The sequence below is a fragment of the Myotis daubentonii genome, chromosome 16 (assembly GCF_963259705.1).
Source record: "Myotis daubentonii chromosome 16, mMyoDau2.1, whole genome shotgun sequence".
Lineage (NCBI taxonomy): Eukaryota > Metazoa > Chordata > Mammalia > Chiroptera > Vespertilionidae > Myotis > Myotis daubentonii.
Window position 1 is genome coordinate 26,446,979 of NC_081855.1, and position 25,215 is coordinate 26,472,193.

Consider the following 25,215-nt stretch of genomic DNA (forward strand, 5'->3'; position numbering starts at 1 on the left):
GCACTAGAATTCAAGGCTTGTGCCTGTTTACTATCCCCAATTCTTGACTCTTTTTCTATAATGCATTTTACAATTTTTTAAAAATTTAAGCGCTCTTATTTGCATTTGAAATTCTGATGGTGCATGTTTTATTTATATTTATTTATTTTTTAATATATTTTTATTGATTTCAGAGAGGAAGGGAGAGGTAGATAGAAACAGCAATGATGAGAGAGAATCATTGCCTGCACGCCCTCTACTGGGGATCGAGCCTGCAACCTGGGCATGTGCCCTTGATTAGAATTGAACCTGGGACCCTTCAGTCTGCAGGCTGAAGCTCTATACACTGAGCTTCTAGGGCTGATGTTGCATATTTTATTTATTTTATTTTATTTTATTTTATTTTTTTTATTGCTTAAAGTATTACAAAGGGTATTACATATGTGTCCATTTTATCCCCCCGCCCTAGACAGTCCCCTAGCCTCCCCTATTCCCCAGTGTCTTATGTCCATTGGTTATGCTTATATGCATGCATACAAGTCCTTTAGTTGATCTCTTACCCCCCTACCTCCTGCCCCCCAACCCTCCCCGGCCTTCCCGCTGCAGTTTGACAATCTGTTTGAGGCAGCTCTGCCTCTGTATCTATTATTGTTCAAAAGTTTATAATGGTCTCTATTGTCCATGAATGAGTGAGATCATGTGGTATTTTTCCTTTATTGACTGGCTTATTTCACTTAGCATAATGCTCTCCAGTTCCATCCATGACGTTGCAAATGGTAAGAGTTCCTTCCTTTTTACAGCAGCATAGTATTCGCATATTTTAAATACTGAAAGCATAATGTGGCTATTTGAATTCTTAATAAAAATTTTCCTAAAACCATATCATTCTTAATAATATATGCTAAAAATATGGGAAGGAATTCCCTTTCCATGTTAAAAAGATGCTTAGTTTATATTGTACCAAAAATGGTTTCAGTTTAGTAAATTATAACTAATATGGTAATCTGTCATTGCCTGTAAATTTCTGCTATAAAAAGCTATAGGATCTTATTCTTCATACTTAAAAGTAAAACTCAAATTCTGGCTCTACGCTACCTGGCCCTACCTCATCTCTGACATTATCATATACCATTTTCCTTTTTTTTTTTTTAAATATATTTTATTGATTTTTTAAAGAGAGGAAGGGAGAGGGATCGAGAGTTAGAAACATCCATGAGAGAGAAACATTGATCAGCTGCCTCTTGCAACACCCTACTGGGGATGTGCCCACAACCAAGTTACATGCCCTTGACCGGGATCGAACCTGGGATTCTCAGTCTACAGGCCGACGCTCTAGCCCAGGGGTGGGCAAACTTTTTGACTCGAGGGCCACAATGGGTTCTTAAACTGGACCGGAGGGCCGGAACAAAAGCATGGATGGAGTGTTTGTGTGAACTAATATAAATTCAAAGTAAACATCATTACATAAAAGGGTACGGTCTTTTTTTTTTTTAGTTTTATTCATTTCAAACGGGCCGGATCTGACCCGCGGGCCGTAGTTTGCCCATGGCTGCTCTAGCCACTGAGCCAAACTGGTCAAGGCCATTTTCCTTTTTATTCACCAAACTTAAACCACACTGGCCATGAAACATGTTTGGGTTGTTTCCACCCTCCAGCACTCTTACTGCTGCTGCTACCTCTACTGCCTGGAATGCTTCTTCCCTGATCTCTAAAATGGCCGACTTCTTGTTCTTCAAGTTTCAGTTCCGATGTACTTTCTTAGTGAAGTCTTTTCTGACCATCCAATCAAAACCACACCCACAGTCATTCTGTCACATTACCTTGTTATATTTTCTTGGCAGCATTTATTCACTATGTGAAATTAGTGTGTTTATTTGAGAATTTACTCTAAGTCCCTAGAATGTGAGCTCCATGAGAGCAGAGACCTTGTCCCCTGTTCACTCCAAGCCTCTTCTCAGAATGTGTGGTTAAACAATGATTTATTATCACATCATTTTTCTTGAGTATACCCCAAAATACTTTACCATGGGCAATCATGAGAGTTATCATTTAGGTACTAGATAGGAATTAGCCATTCACCCTCACTTTGTACATAAATCTTGCTAATGTTTTGGTTCTGCATGTACCAGGTCTATTTCCTGATTTCCTCCTACAAATCTTGTAGTCTTTTCATTTTTGTTGTTTCTCTGGCCCATATTCAGAAAACAGTGAGTTTCTCTGACCATATGAGATCTCTTATGGTCACCAAAGTCTTATTCTTGCTCACTTTTTTTCTGAGAAAATCATCTGTGCATATCAAGCTAAACTCTTTGCCATCATCTTCTGTTAGGCATATAAGAATAGTCCTCTATTATAGACATACTAGAGGCCCGGTGCACGAATTCGTGCATGGGTACCCACAGTCCAACGCTGCCTGCAGCTCCTGCTTGCAGCTCCTACCTGCCGCTCCCGCTCATCCTGGCCCCACCGCACCTGCCATGGGCTCATGCCCAATCAGTCCCAATCGATCGGGAGAGGCTCACACTGTTGCAGCAGTGTTCACCAGCTGTGAGCCCTGCATCTGGCACCCTCTCAAGGGGAGTGGCCTGTGGGATCAGGCTGAAATGGGCTCTCCGACATCCCCTGAGGGTTACTGGATTGCGAGAGAGTGCAGTCCGGCCTGAGGGACCCCACTGGTGCATTATAGGGCCAGGGAGGGACTGTGGGAGGGCTCCAGGGCATGTCTAGCCCCACCTTGCCCAGTCCTGATCTGGGCCAGCCTGGGAAGGAAGCGGGAGGTTGGCCAGCTGGGGAGGGAGAGCTCCAGTGTGTGTCCGGCCCATCTCACTCAGTCCCAATCGCCCGGACCACAGCAGCAAGCTAACTTACCGATCAGAGCATCTGCCCCTGGTGGTGAGTGCATGTCATAGCGAGCGGTTGAGCAGCCTTAGCATATTGTTAGCATAGTATGCTTTGATTGGTTGAACAATGACCAGTCACCAGACACTTTGCATATTAGGCTTTTGTTATATAGGATGAGCACAAATATATGCAGGGAGGAAAATTAATCAGTCACCATTTATCTTGATTCAGTTTCCTGCATAAGAGAAAATAGGATTATCCACCCTAACAGAGTTTGTTTTGTTCTCAGGATGAACTAGCTCGAGTTCTGGTGACTCTATTTGATTCTCGGCATTTACTCTACCAACTGCTCTGGAACATGTTTTCTAAGGAAGTAGAATTGGCAGACTCCATGCAGACTCTTTTTCGAGGGAACAGCTTAGCTAGTAAAATAATGACCTTCTGTTTCAAGGTTTGTATCCATTCATCTGTTTTTGTGTGTGAAGGTATGGCAATGATTTTGTACAGAATGTACAGAGCAAGTACCCTGCATTAAGGGTACTTGAATCAGGCATAATAAATTCCTACTTGTGTATTTCTTTAGGTATATGGTGCTACCTACCTACAAAAACTCCTGGATCCTTTATTACGAATTGTGATCACATCCTCTGATTGGCAGCATGTTAGCTTTGAAGTGGATCCTACCAGGTTTGTCATCTTTCATCTATAACTGCTCTTCATTTTTTTTCCCTATCACTATAATGGTAGGGCCTGAGTAGAGGCACTGTACAATGGTAAATCCTTGCCCTCACAATTTCTCCCCTTGATTCTTAAAATTAGTCTTTAGCCTGGCTGGTGTGGCTAAGTGGTTGAGCATCGATTTATGAACCAGGAGGCCATGGTTCAATTCCCTGTTAGGGTCAGGGCACATGCCCGGGTTGCAGGCTCAATCCCTAGTAGGGGGTGTGCAGGAGGCTGCCAATCAGTGATTCTCATCATTGATGTTTCTATCTCTGTCCCTCTCCTGCTCTGAAATTGTTAAAAATATATTTTTAAAAATTAGTCTTTAATTATGAAAGTTACATGCAAATACATTTTTCTTAAAAAACAATTGCAGTTATCATTAAAGGTGGCTATGACTACCATCTTGGAGATTTAGCACTGTTACTTCTTTAATTTGTTTTTCTGTCCTTTTTTAAATGCATTTGCATATATATATATGTAGCTGTAGAAACTGTATATTACCATGTGAGTGCTCAATATAAATAGTAGCATATTGCTACATGGTTTTGCAACTTAATCTTTTTAATTCCAGGATTCTGAAGTGATGACTTTTGAGTGTCCCAAGCATTTATGTAATATGTAAATTAGCATATAAGTAAAAATTACTAATTAAAAGATTGAAAACAAGAATTCAATACTTGGTAACAGTGCTAGTTTTTAAGGGGACAAAGATGAGTCCCCTTAAAGGAACTTCCTTCCTTCAAGGAGTTTACAGTTTAGTAGGAGATAAGACATATTACACGTAGTTAAGAGTGAGTTTCATAGGGGATGTGTTTTGAGAGTTCAGATTATGCCAGTTGGGGAAGTTGGGGAGCCCAAGTAAAGCTTTGTGGATATGATAGCCATTGGGTGAAGTTTAAACCCAATAAATAGGCAGAATTATTATTACTGGGTTATTGATGAAAAAAAATTGAGGCCCAGGGAAGTTAAATGTCTTGACCAAGGCCATAGAGATCATTGTGGTAGAGCTGAAATGTGTAACATATTTTATAAGTAGCATTTCACATAAAATAAACAGATCGGTCTTTCCTGGGTAAACCTGACACAAAAGTCTGTTTTCTGAATTTCTGCCTTTAATCACAACACCAAGACTTTAGAGATCATATTGAATTGGTAACCCTGATTGAATGGGGGCAGTAATGGAGTATACCAGGCATGTGGAGACATCAGAGGTCACCAGAATGACATGATTGGGACAGTGATGGTGCCATTGACAGCATGGGGAGCAGCACAGGGTAAGACAGAGTAGGAGAAAAGATCAGTTAATTTTGGGCAAACTGAATTTTAGATACTGGTGGGAGAGACACCTAGCAGTTAGAAATATCAGGCTGGATATGAAAGGCAGTTCAAAATAGGGGAAACATGAATGACCACAAAATACATGAAAGTGTGTCTAACTTGACCAGAAGTCATGGAAATAAAAGTTAAAAAACATGAGATGCCCTTTCCTATCTACTAGATTGGAAAAAAAAAATTAAAAATAAAAATCACATACTGAATTTATAAGAATATAATAAGAATTTTAATACACAATTTGTAAAATTTCTTTTTTTATAGTTGGCTTGTTCAAATCAAGAAGCTAACAAAGTCCAAGCATTGTATTTGGCTAATTTGGCTGAATATCTCTTAAGTAGTCTCTTTTAAGGAGTATTTTTGTTTGTTTTTAATTTACTTGACTTTTTTTTTGTAGGTTAGAACAGTCAGAGAGCCTTGAGGATAACCAGCGAACCCTCCGTCAGATGACTGAAAAGTTCTTCCATGCCATCATCAGTTCCTCCTCAGAATTTCCCCCTCAGCTTCGAAGTGTGTGCCACTGTTTATACCAGGTATGCTTAAGGTTAGAGATTACCATTATTGATCCAAAGCTAAATTTAAAAGAATGCTTTACCAAAGAGGAATTTAGCTTTTGATAGTGGGTGATTAATAATACTGAGTCAATTTAGAAGGGTAAAGCATTAAAAATTGTTGAAATCAGCTTTGAAAATAACAAATATTCGGAGACAGTTTTAGGTATTTTAAGGAGGTTCTTTAAAATAATAATTTTTTCTTGTATTGAGAGCAAGTTTAAGATGCACCAGATATATTGGGTATAATGAATGTGGTTGAAATGAGATATATTATGCAATTTATTTTGTTTGCTATCTTTTGCCTGTATTACTCATAGGTTCTTTAACATATGAAACAGGTTTACTACCTGCTTTTTGCATTGTGAGGCTTGATCTATAATTTTGATTTCTTCATTAAGATATAATATTTGCCTGGCTGGCATGGCTCAATGGTTGAACTGTGAACTAGGAGGTCACAGTTCGATTCCCAGTCAGGGCATATGCCTGGGTTGCAAGCTTGAATCCCCAGTGTGGGGCGTGTAGGAAGCAGCCGATCAATGATTATCTCTCAACATTGATGTTTCTATCTCTCCCTCTCTCTTCCTCTCTGAAATCAATAATAAAAAAATATATTTTTTAAAAAGATAAAATGTTTTTGTGTCAGATTTTCCCAGGAAAGACTGATCTGTTTATTTTATGTGAAATGCTACTTAGAAAATACGTTGCACCATCATTTAGATCGAGTTATTAGATATTTTAACACTAGCACTATAAATAATTGCCTCTGAGTTCAGATGTCCACAGTCACTCCTACTTGTTGAGGAAATTAAGTCTTTATTTTTTATGGTTTCCATTTTGTTTTTGAATTGCATATGCATTCATTCCAAAGGAGATTAATGCAAATCCACTTAGCCTGTTTAAACTGTGATTCTGGAAGAAACATTAATAGGTCTAGAGTTAGGGACTCCTGGAGGAAGAATTTATCCTTTTACCAAAACCCATGCCTTTCTCTTTTAATCCTCAGCCAAGGATATGTTTTTATTGATTTTAGAGAGAGAGGAAGGGTTAGAGAGTATGAAACATTGATATGAGAGAGAAACATTGATTGGTTGCCTCCCTCACTTGCCCTCTCTGGGGGTCAAACCCGCAACCTAGGTGTGTTCCCTCACCGGAATCAAACCTGCAACCTTTTGGTGTACAGAGGACACTCCAACCCAGCGGTCGCCAACCTTTCGGGCCTCACGGGCCACCAGTGATCCGTGGACCACCGGTTGGCAATCCCTGCTCCAACCAACTGAGCCATCCGGCCAGGGCCAAATCCCATGCCTTGTGTCTTCTTTCTTTTAAGAGTCATTCTCATCCATTTGTGTTTTAGCATACAGCTTTAGTTGCTTAGAGACATTAGTAAGATCACCGAAATTACCATTTTCAGGCTTTATTTATGTCAGATAAAAATAGAGTTTAAGCCAAAAATAGGAAAAAGAGACAAAGAAGGTCATTATGTAATGATGAATGGGTCAATACATCAAGAAGATATAGGAATTGTATATTTATGTGCCTAACATTGGAGCACCTAAATATATAAAGCAAAAAATAACAGAGCTAAATGGAGAAATAAACATTAGAACAATAATAGTTGGGTAATTTATCCCACTCTCAACAATGGATAAATCATCTATAGAATCAGGAAACAGCAGACCTAAAAGATACATATAGAACATTCTGTCCAACAACACCACAATATACATTCTTCTCAAAGACACAGAGAATATTTTCTAGGATAGATTATATGTTAGGCCACTAAACAAGTTTTAGCAAATTCAAAATCGAAATCATGATGAGCAAGTATTTCTTTTGACCACAATGACGTGAAACTAGAAATAAATAATAAGAGGAAAACTGGAAAATTTATGAACACATAGAAGTTAACACTCTCCTGAACAGTCAGTAGATCAAAGAAGAAATTAAAGGGGAAATAAAAAAATTTCTTGAGATAAATGACAACAGAAACACAACATAACAAAACTTGTGGGATGCAGCAAAAGCAGTTCTGAGAGAAATGCATAGCAATAAATACCTTCATTAAAAAGCAAGAAAGATCCCAAATAAACAACCTAATTCTATACCTTTAGGAACTTGAAATGGGGCCTTTGGGAGATGCCTAGGTCATTAGGATGGAACCCTCATGAATGAGATTAGTGCTTTTATAAAAAAGACCCCAGAAATCTCCCTTGCCCCTTCCATCATATGAGGACACAGCGGGAAGATGGCTGTCTATGAACCAGGCTTCTCATCAGATATTGAATCTGCATGTGCCTTCATCTTAGACTTTCTAGCCTATAGAACCATGAGAAATATTTGCTGTTTAAGCTTAAAAAAAAAAGGAAAAAAGACTGGATCAGGGTGAAATAGAAAATCTGAATAAACGAATTACTAGGGAGGAGATTGAGTCAGTAATCAAAAATCTCTCATGAAGAAATGCCCAGGACCAGATGGCTTCACTGGTGAATTTTACCCAACACTTAAAGAATTAACACCAATCCTTCTCAAACTCTTTCCAAAAATTAAAGAGGAGGCAACACTCCCAAATTTATTTTACAAAGCCAGCATTATCCTGGAGAAAAACAAAACAAAAAACAAGAACAGCTCTAGCAGTTTGGCTCAGTGGATAGAGCGTCGGCTTGTGGGCCAAAGGGTCCCAGGTTCAGTTCTGGTCAAGGGCACATACCTGGGTTTTGGGCTCGGTCCAGTATGCAGGAGGCAGCCAATCTATGATTCCCTCTCATTGTTGATGTTTCTATCTCTCTCTCCCTCTCCCTTTCTCTCTGAAATCAATAAAAATATATTTTAAAAACAAGCAAACAAATAAGAACAGCCAGAAACTGAATATATATGCAAACATCTACACTAATAAAAGAGAAACATGCAAATTGGTGTCACTCCACTACACCCACCAGCCAATCAGGATGAGTATGCAAATTAACTCAACAAAGGTGGCAGTTAATTTGCATATGCAGACGCGGAGTGAAGACTGAAGGCTCCGCCCAAGTGAAGACTGAAGAGGCTTGCCTTCTCTGCTGTGGCCGGAGCAAAGGCCTGGGTCCCCGGTGCCCAGAGGAAAACCAATGCTGGCAGCCAGGGGAAGGAAAGCCTACTGCATGAATCTTTTCGTGCAATGGGCCTCTAGTTCTCAATAAAATTCTAGCAAACAGAATTCAGCAGCACATTAAAAGGAAGTTGTGTGTGTCCCTGAGATGCTAGGATGGTTCCACATATGTAAATCAGTGTGATACATCACATTTTAAAAAATAGTTTTTTATTGATTTCAGAGAGGAAGGGAAAGGGAGAGAGAGTTAGAAACATCAATGATGAGAGAGAATCATTGATCGGCTGCCTCCTGCATGTACCCTATTGGGGATCAAGCCCTAAACCGTGCATGTACCCTTGATTAGAATCTCCAACATTTATAAGGAACTCATGAAACTTAATAATAGGAAGATAAACAATCCAATCAACAATGGGCAGTGGACCTAGATAGACACTTTTCGAAAGAGAACATACAGAGGGCTGAAAGACATATGAAAACATGCTCAAAGTCACTATACAGAGATGCAAATCAAAACAACTATGCAGTATCACCTCACACCTGTCAGAATGGCTATCATCAACAAATCAACAAACAACAAGTGTTGGAGAGGATGTGGAGAAAAAGGAACCCTTCTGCACTGCTGGTGGGAATGCAGACTGGTGCAGCCATTGTGGAGAACAATATGGAGCTTCCTCAAAAAACTAAAAATGGAACTCCCATTTGACCCAGTGATCCCACTTCTAGGAATATATCCCAAGAAACCAGAAACACCAATCAGAAAGGATATATGCACCCCTATGTTCATAGCAGCACAATTCACCATAGCTAAGATTTGGAAACAGCCTAAGTGCCCATCAGCAGATGAGTGGATTAAAAAACTGTGGTACATCTATACAATGGGATACTACGCTGCGGTAAAAAAGAAGGAACTCTTGCCTTTTGCAACAGCTTGGATGGAACTGGAGAGCATTATGCTAAGTGAAATAAGCCAGTCAGAGAAAGATAAATACCACATGACCTCACTCATTTGTGGACTATAGAGAACAACATAGACCAGGGGTGGGCAAACTTTTTGACTCGAGGGCCACAATGGGTTCTTAAACTGGACCGGAGGGCCGGAACAAAAGCATGGATGGAGTGTTTGTGTGAACTAATATAAATTCAAAGTAAACATCATTACATAAAAGGGTACGGTCTTTTTTTTTTTTTTTTTAGTTTTATTCATTTCAAACGGGCCGTAGTTTGCCCACGGCTGACATAGACTGATGAACAGGGACAGATCCAAAGACAGAGAAACAGCAATCAGGCTATTAGTCCCTAGAGGGAAAGTAGGGGAGGGTGGGGGTAAGGGGAAGAGATCAACCAAAGGACTTGTATGCATGCATATAAGCCAAACCAATGGACATGGACAACAGGGGGATGAGAGCATGAGTGGGGGGAGGGGTGGAAGGATGGGGGTTAATGGGGGGGGGAATGAGGACACATTTGTAATTCCTTAACTAATAAAGAATTTAAAGATTAAAACAATAAATAAATAAAAAATAAAGAAGAGAATCATATGGTCATCTCATTAGCTGCAGAAACAGCATTTGACAAAATTCAACCATTATTCATGATAAAACCTCTTAAAAATTAGGCATAGAGGAACATATCTCAACATAATAAAGGTCATATAGGACAAGCCCATAGCCAATATCATATTTAATGCTGAAAAGTTGAAAGTTTTCCTTCCAGGATCAAGAACAAGAAAGGGGTGCCCACTCACCACTCCTGTTCAGCATAGTACTAGAAGTTCTAGCTAGAACAATTGAATAAGAAAAAGAAATAAGCCCTGGCTGGTGTTGCTCAATGGTTGGAGCACTGGACTGTGCACCGGGCACATACCTAGTTTGTGGGTTCGCTCTCCCCTCCACCCTGTCCATCGGGGCACGTGCAGGCAGGAGGCAATCAATCAGTGTGTCTCTCTCACATTGATATCTCTCTCTCTTTCTTTCTCCTTGCCCTCCCTTCCACTCTCTCTGAAAAGCAATGGAAAAAATACCCTCAGGTGAGGATTAACAAAACAAAACAAAACAAAAGAAATAGAAATAAAAGGTATCAGAATGGAAAAGGAAGGCATAAAATTATCTCTATTTGCAGATGACATGATTTTATATTTAGAAAATCCTAAAGGCAACAACAAAATTGTCAGATCTAGTCAATGAGTTGAATAGAATTGCCTGATACAAAATTAATATACAAAAATCAGTAGTGTTTCTGTGTACTAAAAATGAATTTTCTGAAAAAATGCTATTTATAATAGCATCACAAACAATAAAATACTTAGAAAGAAATTTAATGAAGGAAATGAAAGATCTTCATACTGAAAACTCTAAGACATTGATGAAAGAAATTAAAGAAGGCACAAATAAATGGCAAGTATCCAAGTGTTCATGGATTGGAAGAATTAATATGGTTAAAACATCAGTATTATCAAAGGCCACCTATAGATTCACTGCAATCCCTTTCAAGATTTCAAGGGCATTTTTTACAGAAGTAGAAAAAACACTCCTAAAATATATGTGGAACCACAGAAGACCACCCCACATAGCCAAAGAAATCTTGAAAAATAAGAACAAAGTAGGAGGCATCACACTTCCTGATTTTAATAAGCCTAAGCATATCTAGTCAACTAATATTTGACAGGGGAGCTAAGAATACTCAACGGAGAAAAGACAGTCTTTAATAAATGGTGGTGGGGTAATTGGATATTTTATATGTAAGAGAATGAAACTGGGCCCATAGTTTACACCTCTCACAAAAATTAACTCAAAATGGATTAAAGACTTAAAGGTATGGCATGAAACTCCTAGGAGAAAACATAGGAATAAAGATTTTTAACATAGGTCTTGGTAATGATTTTTTGGATATGAAATCTAAAACACAAGCAACAACATAAAAACTAAACAAGTGCAATTGTACCGTACTAAAAAGCTTCCACACAGCAAAAGAAGCCATCAACAAAGTGAAAAGACAGCCTAGAGAATGGGAAAAAATATTTGCAAATCATATATCTGATGAGGGGTTTATATTAAAAATTAAGATCTCATACAACTCAATAACAAAACAAATAACCTAATTAAAAAATGGGCAAAAAACCTGAATAGACATTTCTCTAAGAGGTATATGAAAGGCCAACAGGTACATGAAAAGATGCTCAACATAACTAGTCATTAGGGAAATGTAAATGAAAACCACAGTGAGATATCACCTCACACCTGTTAGAATGGTCATCATCACCCTCGCCGGTTTGGCTCAGTGGATAGAGTGTTGGACTGAAGGGTCCGGGGTTCGATTCTGGTTTGAAGGGCACATGCCCAGTTGCAGGCTCGATCCCCAATTGGAGGTGTGCAGGAGTCAGCCAAGCAATGATTCCCTCTCATCATTGATGTCTCTATCTTTCCCTCTCCCCTCCTCTCTGAAATTAGTAAAAATATATTTATTTTAAAAAAAGAATGGTCATCATCAAAAAGTTGAGATTAACAAACACTGGTGTGGATATGGAAACAAAGAAATCCTTTTGCCCTGTTGGTGGGGTTATAAATTGGTGCAGCTACTATGAAAAACATTATTAGAGGATCCCAAAAAAAGTGAAAATGTGACTGCCATATGATCCAGCAGTTCCACTTCTGGGAATCTATATAAAGGAAACAAAAACATTAAATTGAAAAGATATCTGCACTCCCATGTTTATAGCAGCATTATTTGCAATAGCCAAGAAACAGAAACAACCTAATGTTCATCAGTGGATGAATGGATGAAGAAGTTGTTATACATATACATATACATATACATATACATATACATATACATATACATATACATATACATATACATATACATGTAATGGAATATTATCAACAATAAAAAATGAGGCCCTAACCGGTTTGGTTCAGTGGATAGAGCACTGGCCTTCAGACTGAAGGGTCCCAAGTTCGATTCTGGTCAAGGGCATGTACCTTGGTTGCAGGCACATCCCCAGTGGGGAGTGTGCAGGAGGCAGCTGATCAATGTTTCTTTCTCATCAATGTTTCTAACTCTCTATCCCTCTCCCTTCCTCTCTGTAAAAATCAATAAAATATATTTAAAAAAACAACAATAAAAAATGAGGAAATCCTACCATTTGTGATAACATGGATGACCCTTGAAGGCATTATACTAAGTGAAATAAGTCAGAAAAGACAGATACTGTATGATCTCACTTATATGTGGAATCTAAAAAATACTGATAAAGAGATCAGACTTGTCAGGGGGAATTGGAATAAGGTGGTCAAAAGGTACAAATGTTTAATTATAAGATAAATAAGTACTAGGAATATAAGGCACAACATGATGCCTGAGACAATACTGCTGTATGATATAGGAGAGTTTTAAGGAGAGTAAATCCTAAGAGTTTTCATCCCAAGGAGAAATTTTTTTCCTTCTTTATATTGTATCTGTATGAGAAAATGGATGTTAGTTGAACCTAAATCAAACCATTATGCTGTATGCCTTAAACTTATATGGTGATGTATGTCAGTTATTTCTCAATAATACTGGGGAGGGGCATGTAATATGTTTGTGGCAGGTTTTCCCAGGATAGAGCAATTTGTTTATGTAGAATGCTACTTATAAAATACTAGAGGCCCAACGCACGAAATTCGTACAATAGTCAGCCTCCCTTCCCCCGGCTGCCAGCACCGGCTTCCCTCTGGCCCCCGGGACCCGGGCTTCCCCTCAGCCACTGGCAGGCACCCGGGACCTGGGCTTCCCTCGCAGCCCTGGCTTTGTCTGGAAGGTCATCCAGAAGGACGTCCGGTCTAACTAGTATATTTCACTTTTATTATTACAGATATTGCATCATTCAGATCATATTATTAGCCTGTCTCATACTAGTACTGCAAGTAATGATTCTCATGTCCATAGTCATCCCTACTTGAGGAAATAGGTATTTGTTCTTTTATGGTTTCCACTGTGTTTTTGAATTGCATATACAGTTTCAGGAATTATTCACTCCAAGGGAGATTAATACAAATCCACTTATCCTGTTTAAACTGTGATTCTGGAAGAAACATTAGTGGGTCTGGAGTTTGGGACAGGGGTGGGTATAGGGGAAAGAAATTACGCATTTACTAACACCAATGCCTTTGTGTTTCTATCTTTGCAGTTATCCCAGCCATTTGTTTTTGTTGTTGTTGTTGTTGTTTTTTAAGCACAGAGTTCGTTGCTTAGAGACATTAGCAAGATCAGTGAAATTACCATTTTAAAAAGCTGTTTCAAGGCTGCTCTGTGTGAAAATTGTCCTCATTCCCATTTATAATGATGTATCTGTGATATCTATAAAAAGTTTTCATCATATACATAAATTAGAGGCTCAGTGCATGAAATTTGGGCATGGGTAGGATCCCTAGCAGCTGCTAGCCGGGGTCTCCCTTCCCCAGGCCATTGGCCATGGGGGGGAGAGGCCACAGGCGGTTGGCCAGCTGCCACTCCCCCCCCCCCCCCCCCCCCCCGTCAAACTCCCAGTTGAGCTCCCAGTCAAGGGGACAATTTGCATATTAAACTTTTATTATATAGGTCTAGAGCCCGGTGCACAAAATTCATGCATGGAGGCGGGAGGGAGGTTGTTCCTCAGCCCAGCCTGCACCCTCTCACAATCCGGGACCCCTTGGGTAGGGTCCCTAGGCCTGGCCAGTGATCAGGGCCTATCGGGCTTTCCTTCCCCTGGCTGCCGGCAGCTGGCCCCGCCCCAACACTGCTTGCCATCTGTGCAGTGCTGCCTCTCTCCCCCATCACCGGTCGCCTCCCTCAGTGGGCAACAGGCGTAGGGTGCGATTGTTTTGGCTGGCCTGGGCCCACCCTCTGTGGGGTGATCGCTGGCCGGCCCTGCACACCCGCCACAGCGTCGCTAGCTGGTGGCCTGGGCCTCCATTTGTGGCGTGATGGATCACCCAGCAGAGGGAGGCCCCATCCACCTAGCCAGGGCTCCGTGATCGTGGAGCCCCCGCCCCCATCGATTGCCCTGCGCGCCAGTGTGTGTCATAGTGTGGTCGTCTGAAATTCAGACGGTCGTTCTGCTATTCGGTCGTTCTGTCGATTGGCATATTACACTTTTATTATTATAGATGGTAAAGCATACTTAACATTAAATCTCTCAACTTATCGTGACTTTTTCTGCCTTTTCAAAATAGCTCAAGGAAGCTTAGGAGAATCCCACATAATTTTTTCAGATAGTTAAATCTCAGAATAGAGTGAGGTTTAGTTATGACAAGAATACAGCTTAATCAGTGAATAATAGCCTCTCTTGGGCATTATTCAGATTTAGCTTTAAATCTAATTCAGTAATTCTGTTTGAAAAACAGATAAGACATAGGGCACACATATAAAAAATAGTCCGGGTCAGCTTCTTGTTGGCCTAGTAGTAACTCTTTTCAGAGAGCAAATGAATTTCTAAAGTTGCAGTCACTTTGACTTTTGCTAGTTAAGAATATTAACTACCTATCTGATTACATGTTCTAGTAGATTTCAGTGCACATTCTTCATGTAGTCGTCACCCTAAAAGAAAACATGCTTTTTGTATCATCAGCAAACTTGGAGTCCAGTTTAAGACCATGCTTCTGATAAGGTGAAAGGAACAGGGCTTAGCACTTAGTAAGCCCTTAGGAAATATTTAGTGGAGGAACAGATTCCCTGATTCCTCCCACCCATGTAAGCAAGATTCTAGGTAGCTTTCATAGTTAGCAAGGAAGGATAATAGTGAAAATAATTCAGAAAATAGAGGCAGGTAGCTTATTAAACACTATTGGTAGCTTATTAAACACTATGTGTTGTGTTTTTTAAAGCAGTCCATAATAAAATACCCTGTGTTATAATAGACCTGAATTACCATATTTAAATTGCACATAAAATTATTCTTTTTAAGAATACTATTTAAATGTTGTGTCAGTGAATTTTTTGAAGTATTGGGTATACTTGTTGGAATATAAAGTGCTATGGAGCAAAGGTATACTATGTTATTTACAAATAAGTTGCTTTTTAAAAGTGACTAGTAACAGATAATTTACATTTATTAGTTAAAAGTAAAGATAGGAATAAAAGCTTTGATCTTAAGATATTCTTCCATTGAATCTCCTTCCAAATGTAGTTTTCCCCTTAGTTTGCTCTTTTACTTTTATTCATCTTCCCTCTTGGCTTTTTCCTGCCCTTTTGACTTTGGCAGTAACATAATGGTATCTTTGTACTTTTATGGTCTGTTGGGAGGAATAGTAGTCGATTGTTTTTTGTTGGTTTTTTTTTCCTCTAATAAACATGGTTCCTGCTTTGGGACCTACTGGAGAAATTTTGAAAGCTAAGTGAGAATTATTGCTAGCTAATAAACTTCTCTGAGCTTTCACTCTTTTTACTTAAGTTCATATTTTTGACCGTAAAGCGTTTTTCCAAGTCATGCTTTAACTAGATCTCTTATTTTATATGCTTTCTTCCTTAGTAGACTGGGTTAAGGTTACATAAGAAGAGCCAGATAACTGTGAACAGTGTAGATTTATAATTAATTTTCTTGTGTATTTATTTACACTTTTCTTCCTGATAGTTTTGGAATAATGAGAAAATAATTTCCAGAATAGTTATTCTTAAATTATGGTGAGAACATTCTGAGAAAGAGCTAAATTTTATAATTCTAAATAAATATTATCTTTTCTCAGTAAATCTCCTCCTCCAAACAGAAGTAGTTTACACAGATTTTTAACGCAATAAATGATAGTTACATACCATAATTTTAAAAAGTATATAAAACTGCATTTTTTAGTATATATTTAGTTACTATCGCCTTTGTAGGTAGTCTAAGGTTTGTATGTACCAAAGCTCCATAAGAAAAGGACGGTGTCTTCCTATTTTACTGCTGCCTCCCAATCCCTAGAATGGTATCTAGCATGTAGATGCACAACAACTATTTGGGTGGATGTATGTACAGATGGATGAGCAAATGTCAAACTAAATTAAAGCCTAAGTTATTATGGGTTATGGTATTGAATGCACCGAATTTTTAGAATAAAATGCCATGTATGGTGGATTACATAATTCTAATTTGGTTTTTAAAATATTTTTAAAGTAATTGTTGTGCCTAGTCTAGTCCAATCAGGAGTATTTTAATTTAAAAAAACTCTTTGACCTAGTACAGTGGTCAGCAAACTCATTAGTTAACAGAGCCAAATATCAACAGTACAACGATTGAAATTTCTTTTGAGCCAAACCAGTTTGGCTCAGTGGATAGAGCGTCGGCCTGCGGACTGAAGCATCCCGGGTTCGGTTCCAGTGAGCGGCATGTGCCTTGGTTGCGGGCACATCCCCAGTGGGAGGTGTGCAGGAGGTGGCTGGTCGATGTTTCTCTCTCATCAATGTTTCTGGCTCTCTATCCCTCTCCCTTCCTCTCTGTAAAAAATCAATAAAATACATTTAAAAAAAAAAAGAAATTTCTTTTGAGAGCCAAATTTTTTAAACTTAAACTATATAGGTAGGTACATTGTTACTAACTTAATTAGGGTACTCCTAAGGCTTAGGAAGAGCCACACTCAAGGGGCCAAAGAGCCGCATGTGGCTTGCGAGCTACAGTTTGCCGACCACGGACCTAGTAGAAGCTTTGAGAGATTAAACCAATATGTCTCTGTGGGTTTTGATGGTTTTTCTTTCGTGTTTATTTAAGGCCTTCTGGTAAATGGTTAAATATGTAAAAAGTTTTAAGTAGGCTTACAATTTTATTCTATCATTTTCTCTGCAGTTTCTTCACTTTCATATTAATGAATGCTTATTTCCAGTTGAGCTGATAACATCCTTCTCCCAGATGTTGCAGAGCTTTTAACCTTCTCTGGTTAGAACTATTTTAGGAAGTAGCCTAGAAACAGAAATATTTCTTAAAGAGAGAGATATTTTTTAAATTCAGAATCTCTAAAGTGAATTTTTCTATTATATTTAGTCATTCAATGTTTATTTTTAATCAGTAGATTTTAAATTAAATGCCAGCTATTGAAAAAAGAACTTTAAGTCAATTGAAGGATACACAGAGAAGTATTTTATATCAAGAAAAAAATCATGTAGACATGTTTTAATTGTGTGATCTATTTGTAATCAACATTTCCTATAAAATTTATCAAAAGCTAGGAATTAACTGAAATGTAAATATAAATATCCTCAAATCCACTTGGGGAGAGCTTTTCTGTGATTTATAGCCAGAAATAGTAGATATGATTATCTCAACATTTCTTGCTCTTTATTTAGTGCTTTGGCTTAAAAATGTATTAAAAATTTAAATCCAGAAATAAAATTCATCCCTCTAAATTCAGTTGATTTATAATTTTTTGTTGATTCCATTTGTGTTACATTGATCATGTAATTTTATGTACAAGCCAACATTGTTTTTGTTGCTGTATGTAGTTGGTGCTGTGACTTGTTTGTGCTCATCTCTGTTCTGTAGGCAACTTGCCACTCCCTACTGAATAAAGCTACAGTAAAAGAAAAAAAGGAAAACAAAAAATCAGTAAGTTTGGAGAACTTTTTATTAGCTGTTTCTTTCAAAGCAAAACCAAAATCTTTTGCTGTTTGTTAAGAACATCTTCACTTCAGCCTATTTGACCTCCACTGTAAAATCATTCTACTAATTCTGGCACAAAATAGCTTTCATTTCAATTAACCCTGGAATTAAGTTACATTGAAACATTCTCTGTGTTCCTTTGGTTTGATTTATCCCAAAGGCATTTTGGGGGTATTTGTTACATTGGATATCTCTGGTTTAATTTTATTATTGTTATTTTTAAAAATTGTAAATGAATGCAAAAGAAACTTAATTTCAAGGCCTTAGGAAATGCTGACTCTCTTCATTCTTGCTTCTTATTTGAAGTGATGTGAGTGGTTTCTTTTTCTAGAAATGAAAGTTTTTTTTAATTGATAGAAGTATGTGAAGGGAAAGTATCACTTTCTAAATTTATCTAAAAGTTGCTAAATTTAAGTTTTACTATTGATATTTTTATCTAGACCATCCCAGCCAGAATTTAGATATTTGTGCTTAGATTATAAAAATCTTAAAAACCACTTTTACCTTAGAGAAAATCACTATTAAACTATTGGAACTGAGAACATACTACTTTTGAAATTAAGGAAAAATCATTGAGTCTATATTTGTAGAGAAATATCTCATTTTGCAAACATGATATGAATACACTTCCTGCTACTATGAATTTGCCTAATTTAAAAGGAAGAAAATTAGGGTAATCAAGATTATTTTCTTCCCATGAGTGAAATTTGTCCAAAATACAAAATGCGTTCATTTAAAATTTGCCATTATCTGTCAGTATGACTTGTCCAGCAGGCACTATATTTGTACATATAATCTAATAATTCTAGAGAAATAGGTAAAGGAAACCTTTAGGAGCCATGTAGGTAATTAGCTTAAAAAGGTATAATTTAGAGTATATATCTGGTTTCATCTTTCATTCTGTGTTTAAGCTTTCCATATAATAATAAATTTCTGTTTTAAATTCAGAACTAAATTAGAATTTGGAAACATGCTTTCATATCCATTCAGTATTCACTTTATGTTAAGTAAATTTGACCAGCTCTGAGAAAATGAATTGGGTTGGATGGCTATCTTGCTTAATAAAAACATTTCTTTCTAATGCTTCCGCCTTCTAATTCTCAGCATACATGGGCTTAACATAATATACACCATCATTGTTGAAATTAATTTGCTGTTTCTAACACTCTTGTTTAGTGTTTTACTAATGCCATTGTGTAGTGTATCACATAAATTAAAATTCAGGCTTTCTGTGTTTCTATCTAGAGCATGTTTTTTAGCCTTCCTAACATTGCTTTATTTATTTATTAAGATTTGTCTAAAATTGTTCCTTGAAATGTGTGTTGTTTCTTTCCTACTAGTGTTATTTTCAGATTTTTTTGTTTAAGTGTCTTGAGTGACACCAATTTTGGAATGTGTTTCTCAGCACAGGTGATATGAGGTCCTCATGGAAACAAAGGGGATATAATTGGTAATTTGAGATATTTTAGAACATGTTCCAAAGTCAATATAAATTTAAAATGCTGATTTATGGAGTTATGGCTTAACAGAGTCTAATGATCTTTTAAAAGCAAGCTTTCTTTTGGGGTATGTTTATCATGGATGGGAATATGTAAAATATATAGAGAAGATTCTGGTTTCTGCTATGTAGCTGTATAGTTGTGTTATAGGAAATTCTGTTTCTTATACTCAAATATATAATGTATAATTGAGAAGTTAATTGCCTCCCTAACTCAGGTAATTAAATATGTAGAGGTAACAGTCCTCTTCCTGATATATAGTTTATGCATTTATACTGCATTTATTTGTAACATGTAGTTCAGTTTTCATTAAGGGGGAAAAGTCGACATTTGACTGAGAACTGTTCCAGCATACAGGCTGGCCCAAATTTGACCTTTATGCAGAATATCTTTTGGATCCAAATTAGATTTTTACAGATTAAGAAAACAAATGAGTACATGTATATTATGAGGTAAAACTACATTGGTGTTAATTAGTGGTGAAAGAAAGAAATATGTATTGATACTGATTATATTTTAACAGGTTTAGTTTTAAAATCTAGTGTTACTATCATCAGTGAGATACATAATTAGATGATACATGAAATAATGTGTGTTTCTGATGTGTGGATTCTTTGAGTTTTGAAATGAATTATTTTTGGAGATGTAGAAGATAGTGAATGTGTAGTACTTTTGTATATTCTCCTTTTGGGAAGTAATTTACTCAAATTTTCATTAAATTCTGAGACTGAGTAGTATTAAGTATAAATCAGGTATAAATGTGAGTCATATGTTAAAACTTCTTTGTCCTATAGCAGTTCGGCAAACTCATTAGTCAACAGAGCCAAATATCAACAGTACAACGATTGAAATTTCTTTTGAGAGCCAAATTTTTTAAACTTAAACTATATAGGTAGGTACATTGTTATTAACTTAATTAGGGTCCTCCTAAGGCTTAGGAAGAGCCACACTCAAGGGGCCAAAGAGCCGCATGTGGCTTGCGAGCCGCAGTTGCCGACTACGGTCCTAGAGAAAACCAGTAAATAGCTACTTTCAAAATGTATTTAAAAAGAACTCTCCATGTGCATGTAAGTTATTGATTTTGTAAAGACACTTTCATAGCAGGTTAGTATTTTATAAATTAACTGGTTCTCTGGAAACCAAACTATATCTTTTAGCTTTTAAAAACCATTTCAGGATTGATTTTAATTGATTAAATGTAATATATATTGATTTAAAAATAACAACAACCTACTTGAAGTTGAATGTAAAGCAGTTTTTAATCCTCTTCTTGCTAACTCACTCCTTAAAGGCTTTAAAATTCTGTAGGTTTGTTGACATGTTTCTTCTGTTTTAAAATTAAATTTAAAGGGTTCTAAAAGAACCTCTCAGTAGCAGTGATGGTCTGTGAATACTCTGAAACGGTGTGAAGAATTTTGTCTGTGTGTAGGTATATGTTCATTTTTTCCTGTTCTTATTCTTTCAATGGTTAAACACTGTACTAGAGTGTGAAAGCACTTGAATATTCTTCTTCTACTTCTAAAACTGTATTTCAGCTAAAAATAACTCTAAAACAGTATTTCGGTTTGAAAGCCATTCTACTAAGGCTGTTATATTTAGCTGCTTTCACCAGTTTCCCCTTATTTAAGTGTAAGGTTCTTCGTGCAATGTCACTCCAAGTACTCTAGCACAAGAAAAGCTTTCTAAGATACATACCATAAATGAAGGAGAGAATTCATTATAACTCACCTCTGTTATCACCTCTTAACAAAGATTTTCTTTGGCTTAAAATATCATTTTCTATTTTTAGTAATTCCTGATCAGATATGATAGAAAAGTATTTTGAGATTTTAGGCAGTGAGTAAAAACACATTTAAAATGTATACCACTGAAGCACTAAAGGGAGTAGAATGAAATGAAATCGCCCTTATTCTGTCCAGAGTTAATCTGGATTCAGTGAGCCATGTGAATTCATGAGAAGATGTATTACTTCATTGAGGCATTGTGAAGAACATCAGAGTTATGTAAGATTCTGCACATAAATCCCTTTTCTCATTTACCCCGGTATCCTTTGAAATGCAGCTTCGTCCCTGGAATCCCAGAATGCTGAATGGAATGATGTGGCTTTGCCATTATAGTGGCTTTGCTTTAAGCAGCAGCTAGCCATACTAAGCAAGAAAGGTTGTATCTGTAAAAAAAAATGTAAATTTCCAATTATTGGAGCTGAGCCAGTTTTATAAAACTGGCTCTAATCTATTACTTTACCTTCAAAGTAGAATGTTTATAAAGAGAAAATAAATTCATTTAAAATATTGGGCTCACATTGCTTTCCAGTGTGGCCAACCATTTCTTGAACCCTTAACTTTATATATATATATATTTTTTTTTGACAGAATTATAAATTAAGGTACACGTAAGGGTTCTCTTTTCTGCTGGTGGTATCCCTCTTTTTTTATATATCCCAAGAATTCCCATTCTTCCATAGTTTAAATAATAGGTCCTTCTATTGTAAAGCATTCTGATGAAGAAAGGAACTGGCAATAATGTTACTTGTAAGTAAGTTTTTTCTCTCGATAGGAATCTAAGAAAATTAAGTTTTGTTTTGTACATGGAAAGCATTTTGCTCAAGAAATTTAATTATACCTGGTACACAACAAAACGTAAGTATTTACTATTAGGTATTAGATGTTTAAGGGGTGTGCTGTTGAAAACTTAGCCATGTCTTAAGAGTTGACCATACTATCATGTCTTATTAATCTTGGTGAAAATTTGGTCTGCTTTTGTTACTCTTCAAACCTGCATTATAAACAAAAAAATTAAGGCCTTTTTTTCAGGTCTCTTCTACACAACTCACTTATGAGATTTTTCTTTTTTTTTCTTAGATACCTTTATTATGTTTTAAAATGAAGGCAATAATTAAGGATGGAAAAAAAAAAGAATTAAGGATAGGCTTTATTTATTGATGTTTTGGGAATAGGAAAAAATAGAAATGTGTTCTTCATAAGGAAATTAGTTGTTTAAAGTTTGACCTTTGAGTTCTTTTTTCCCATTTCCTTGTTTTAATTCAAACCACATATTCAATTCTCAACTCCTTGTTTTTAGGTGGTTAGCCAACGTTTCCCTCAGAACAGCATCGGTGCAGTAGGAAGTGCCATGTTCCTCAGATTTATCAATCCTGCCATTGTCTCACCATATGAAGCAGGCATTTTAGATAAAAAGCCACCACCTAGAATCGAAAGGGGCTTGAAGTTAATGTCAAAGGTGAAGAATTATTTTGATAATCTGTTTTAAATTTCTCTTTCAACTAAAATTTTAGAGTTTCATATTCACTGTGCTTCCTCTTAAGTTTATGTTCGAAACACCCTATAGTTTTCACTTCTTTGCTTTTTTTTTTTTTATTTTTGTCTATATTACAAAGGAATTCATTAGACTGGTACCTGGGTATTATTATCAAGAGAAAATATTTTAGAAAGTATTTTCCACATAGTCATATTGGAAATTCTGAAATGGAGACCAAAATGTGTACTGTATGATTTTTTTGTTAAAAAATACATTAAAATTTTTAATATTCATTTTTATGTATGTAAATATTTGCATGCATATATAATAATTATATTTGGGGAAGAATAGGAACAACTAGTATTTATAGAATGAGGAATAATTGATTTTTAACCACCAGTAGAAATTATATCGATGACAAAATTCATGTTTTTTAATGAACATACAAATGTGTAGACTTCATTCAATAAATAATCTGACTCTTCATTACGTTGTTTCATTGTTTAGATACTTCAGAGTATTGCCAATCATGTTCTCTTCACAAAAGAAGAGCATATGCGGCCTTTTAATGATTTTGTGAAAAGCAACTTTGATGCAGCACGAAGGTAAGCAGCCTGCTACTTAGTTGATTCTGTTTGAATCAAATATTTTCAGTTTCATGTCAGTCCGTATACTTGTGTAGGGTTTTTTTCTTTTCCCTCTGTAGGTCCAGAACATAGTTAATCTTATTTTGCTATAAAAGACAGCGATGAAGTAAACCCATATTCTTTATAATTTGGTAGTGATTTCCATATTTCAAAACCTGAACAGATTTTTGAAATATTACTAAAATAAAAGATTTAAGGGTACTATATTATGGAGCAGAGGAAGAAGGAAAAGATTCCTTTTAGTGAAAACACACACACACACACACACACAAAAACAACTGAAATCAAAATGGTTCATATAGATAATGCATAACTGTAAAGTCACAATTTTTTGATGTTAGAATATTTTTGATACTTCAACTGGGAAGTGTATCTGAACTAAAACGTTACTCTTTCAACCAAATAATGCAGATGTATACAATTTTGTTCATAAGTAACTGGACAACTGTTGAACTTTTATGATTTTAGAAAACATGAGGTCTTTTAGATTTCCATAACTAAATAGTTGCTTTCTGTTTATCTCTGAGTTGTTGTTTTATCTGAAACTAGGGATTATATTTTATTTGCCTGTCTGAGTTGATTTTAGAGAAACAAATGAGATAGTTTATGAGAAAAGGCTTTATAAATGCAAGTTAATGTCCAGAATTCTACCTTTCCTGCAACTCTAGTTATCTGATGCACAGTTTAAGCTCGACTGTGTAACTCTCTTCCAATTTTTCCATTATACTTTATACCAACTTCTTTCTAATTGGAGTTTAAAAGGTATATTGTTTGACTGCAAACTATATTGGGGAAAAAGTGAAGGTCAGTCCAGGATTCATAGCTAGCAGATTGTTCATAGAAAGTTGAGAGCCAAGGCCCTGAGCCTGGCTGTGGCCTAACAAGTGATATGATTTGGGAGAGGTCTTTTGTCTGGTCTGGGCCTCCATTTCCTTATCTGTAAGTTACTGGCTTCTCTCCAAAGCCTCATCCATCTAAACTTTGTTTTTGTCTGACTTCAGAGCCTACTGTGAAGCTGTAGGCAGGGATCAGAAATAGAAAACCAAATTTCTCATTGTCCCTTTTCTCGTGTAATGACAGTCATGTGTGAATAAGCCCTCAGTATTTGTAATCTCAGTTACTTCATAAAGTTGCTTTATATAAATTTAATTTAGATATAGATATGAGTGTATCTGTTCTTTAAAATTCTAATGATTTTGTATTTTTGAAGGTTTTTCCTTGATATAGCATCTGATTGCCCTACAAGTGATGCAGTAAATCATAGTCTTTCCTTCATCAGTGATGGCAATGTGCTTGCTTTACATCGTCTACTCTGGAACAATCAAGAGAAAATTGGCCAGTATCTTTCCAGCAACAGGTAAGATTTCCCAATCATGGGCATATTGAAAATTCTGTTTAAGTCTATAGTATATTTAAATTTATATTAATAAAATTATTGGTCATGAATAACGCTTTTTACTTTGCATCATCTTAGAATTAGAATTATGGTTTGGAAAAAGAAATGTAGACACTTTCTAAAAATATCTAGGCAAAAGAGTAAGTCATGTTAAATGATCAACAAGCTACAGAGGTTTTTTTTAAAAAATGTTAAGCTAAGAAACAACAAATTAGCCCTTTGGGTTTTGTGGTTTGCAAACTATCACACATAATGTGCTTTGAGACAGAAGTTAAATTTACTGGAAGATCAATGAGTATTGGTATCGGAGGAGCAGAT

General features: G+C 36.6%; 1 protein-coding gene across 13 annotated transcripts in view; it reads left to right on the forward strand.

Moving 5' to 3' along the window:
- NF1 (neurofibromin 1) overlaps positions 1-25,215 on the forward strand; it is a 242,066-nt gene that overhangs the window by 118,687 nt on the left and 98,164 nt on the right. For 11 of the 13 annotated variants that reach the window (XM_059669430.1, XM_059669433.1, XM_059669423.1 and 8 more), the window contains 7 exons: positions 3,110-3,271; positions 3,404-3,507; positions 5,273-5,408; positions 17,981-18,043; positions 22,678-22,836; positions 23,362-23,459; positions 24,712-24,858. In XM_059669430.1, coding sequence (XP_059525413.1) covers positions 3,110-3,271; positions 3,404-3,507; positions 5,273-5,408; positions 17,981-18,043; positions 22,678-22,836; positions 23,362-23,459; positions 24,712-24,858 — 869 coding nt within the window. The remainder of the gene's footprint in view (positions 1-3,109; positions 3,272-3,403; positions 3,508-5,272; positions 5,409-17,980; positions 18,044-22,677; positions 22,837-23,361; positions 23,460-24,711; positions 24,859-25,215) is intronic. The other 2 variants (XM_059669427.1, XM_059669434.1) reach the window with 1 other exon arrangement.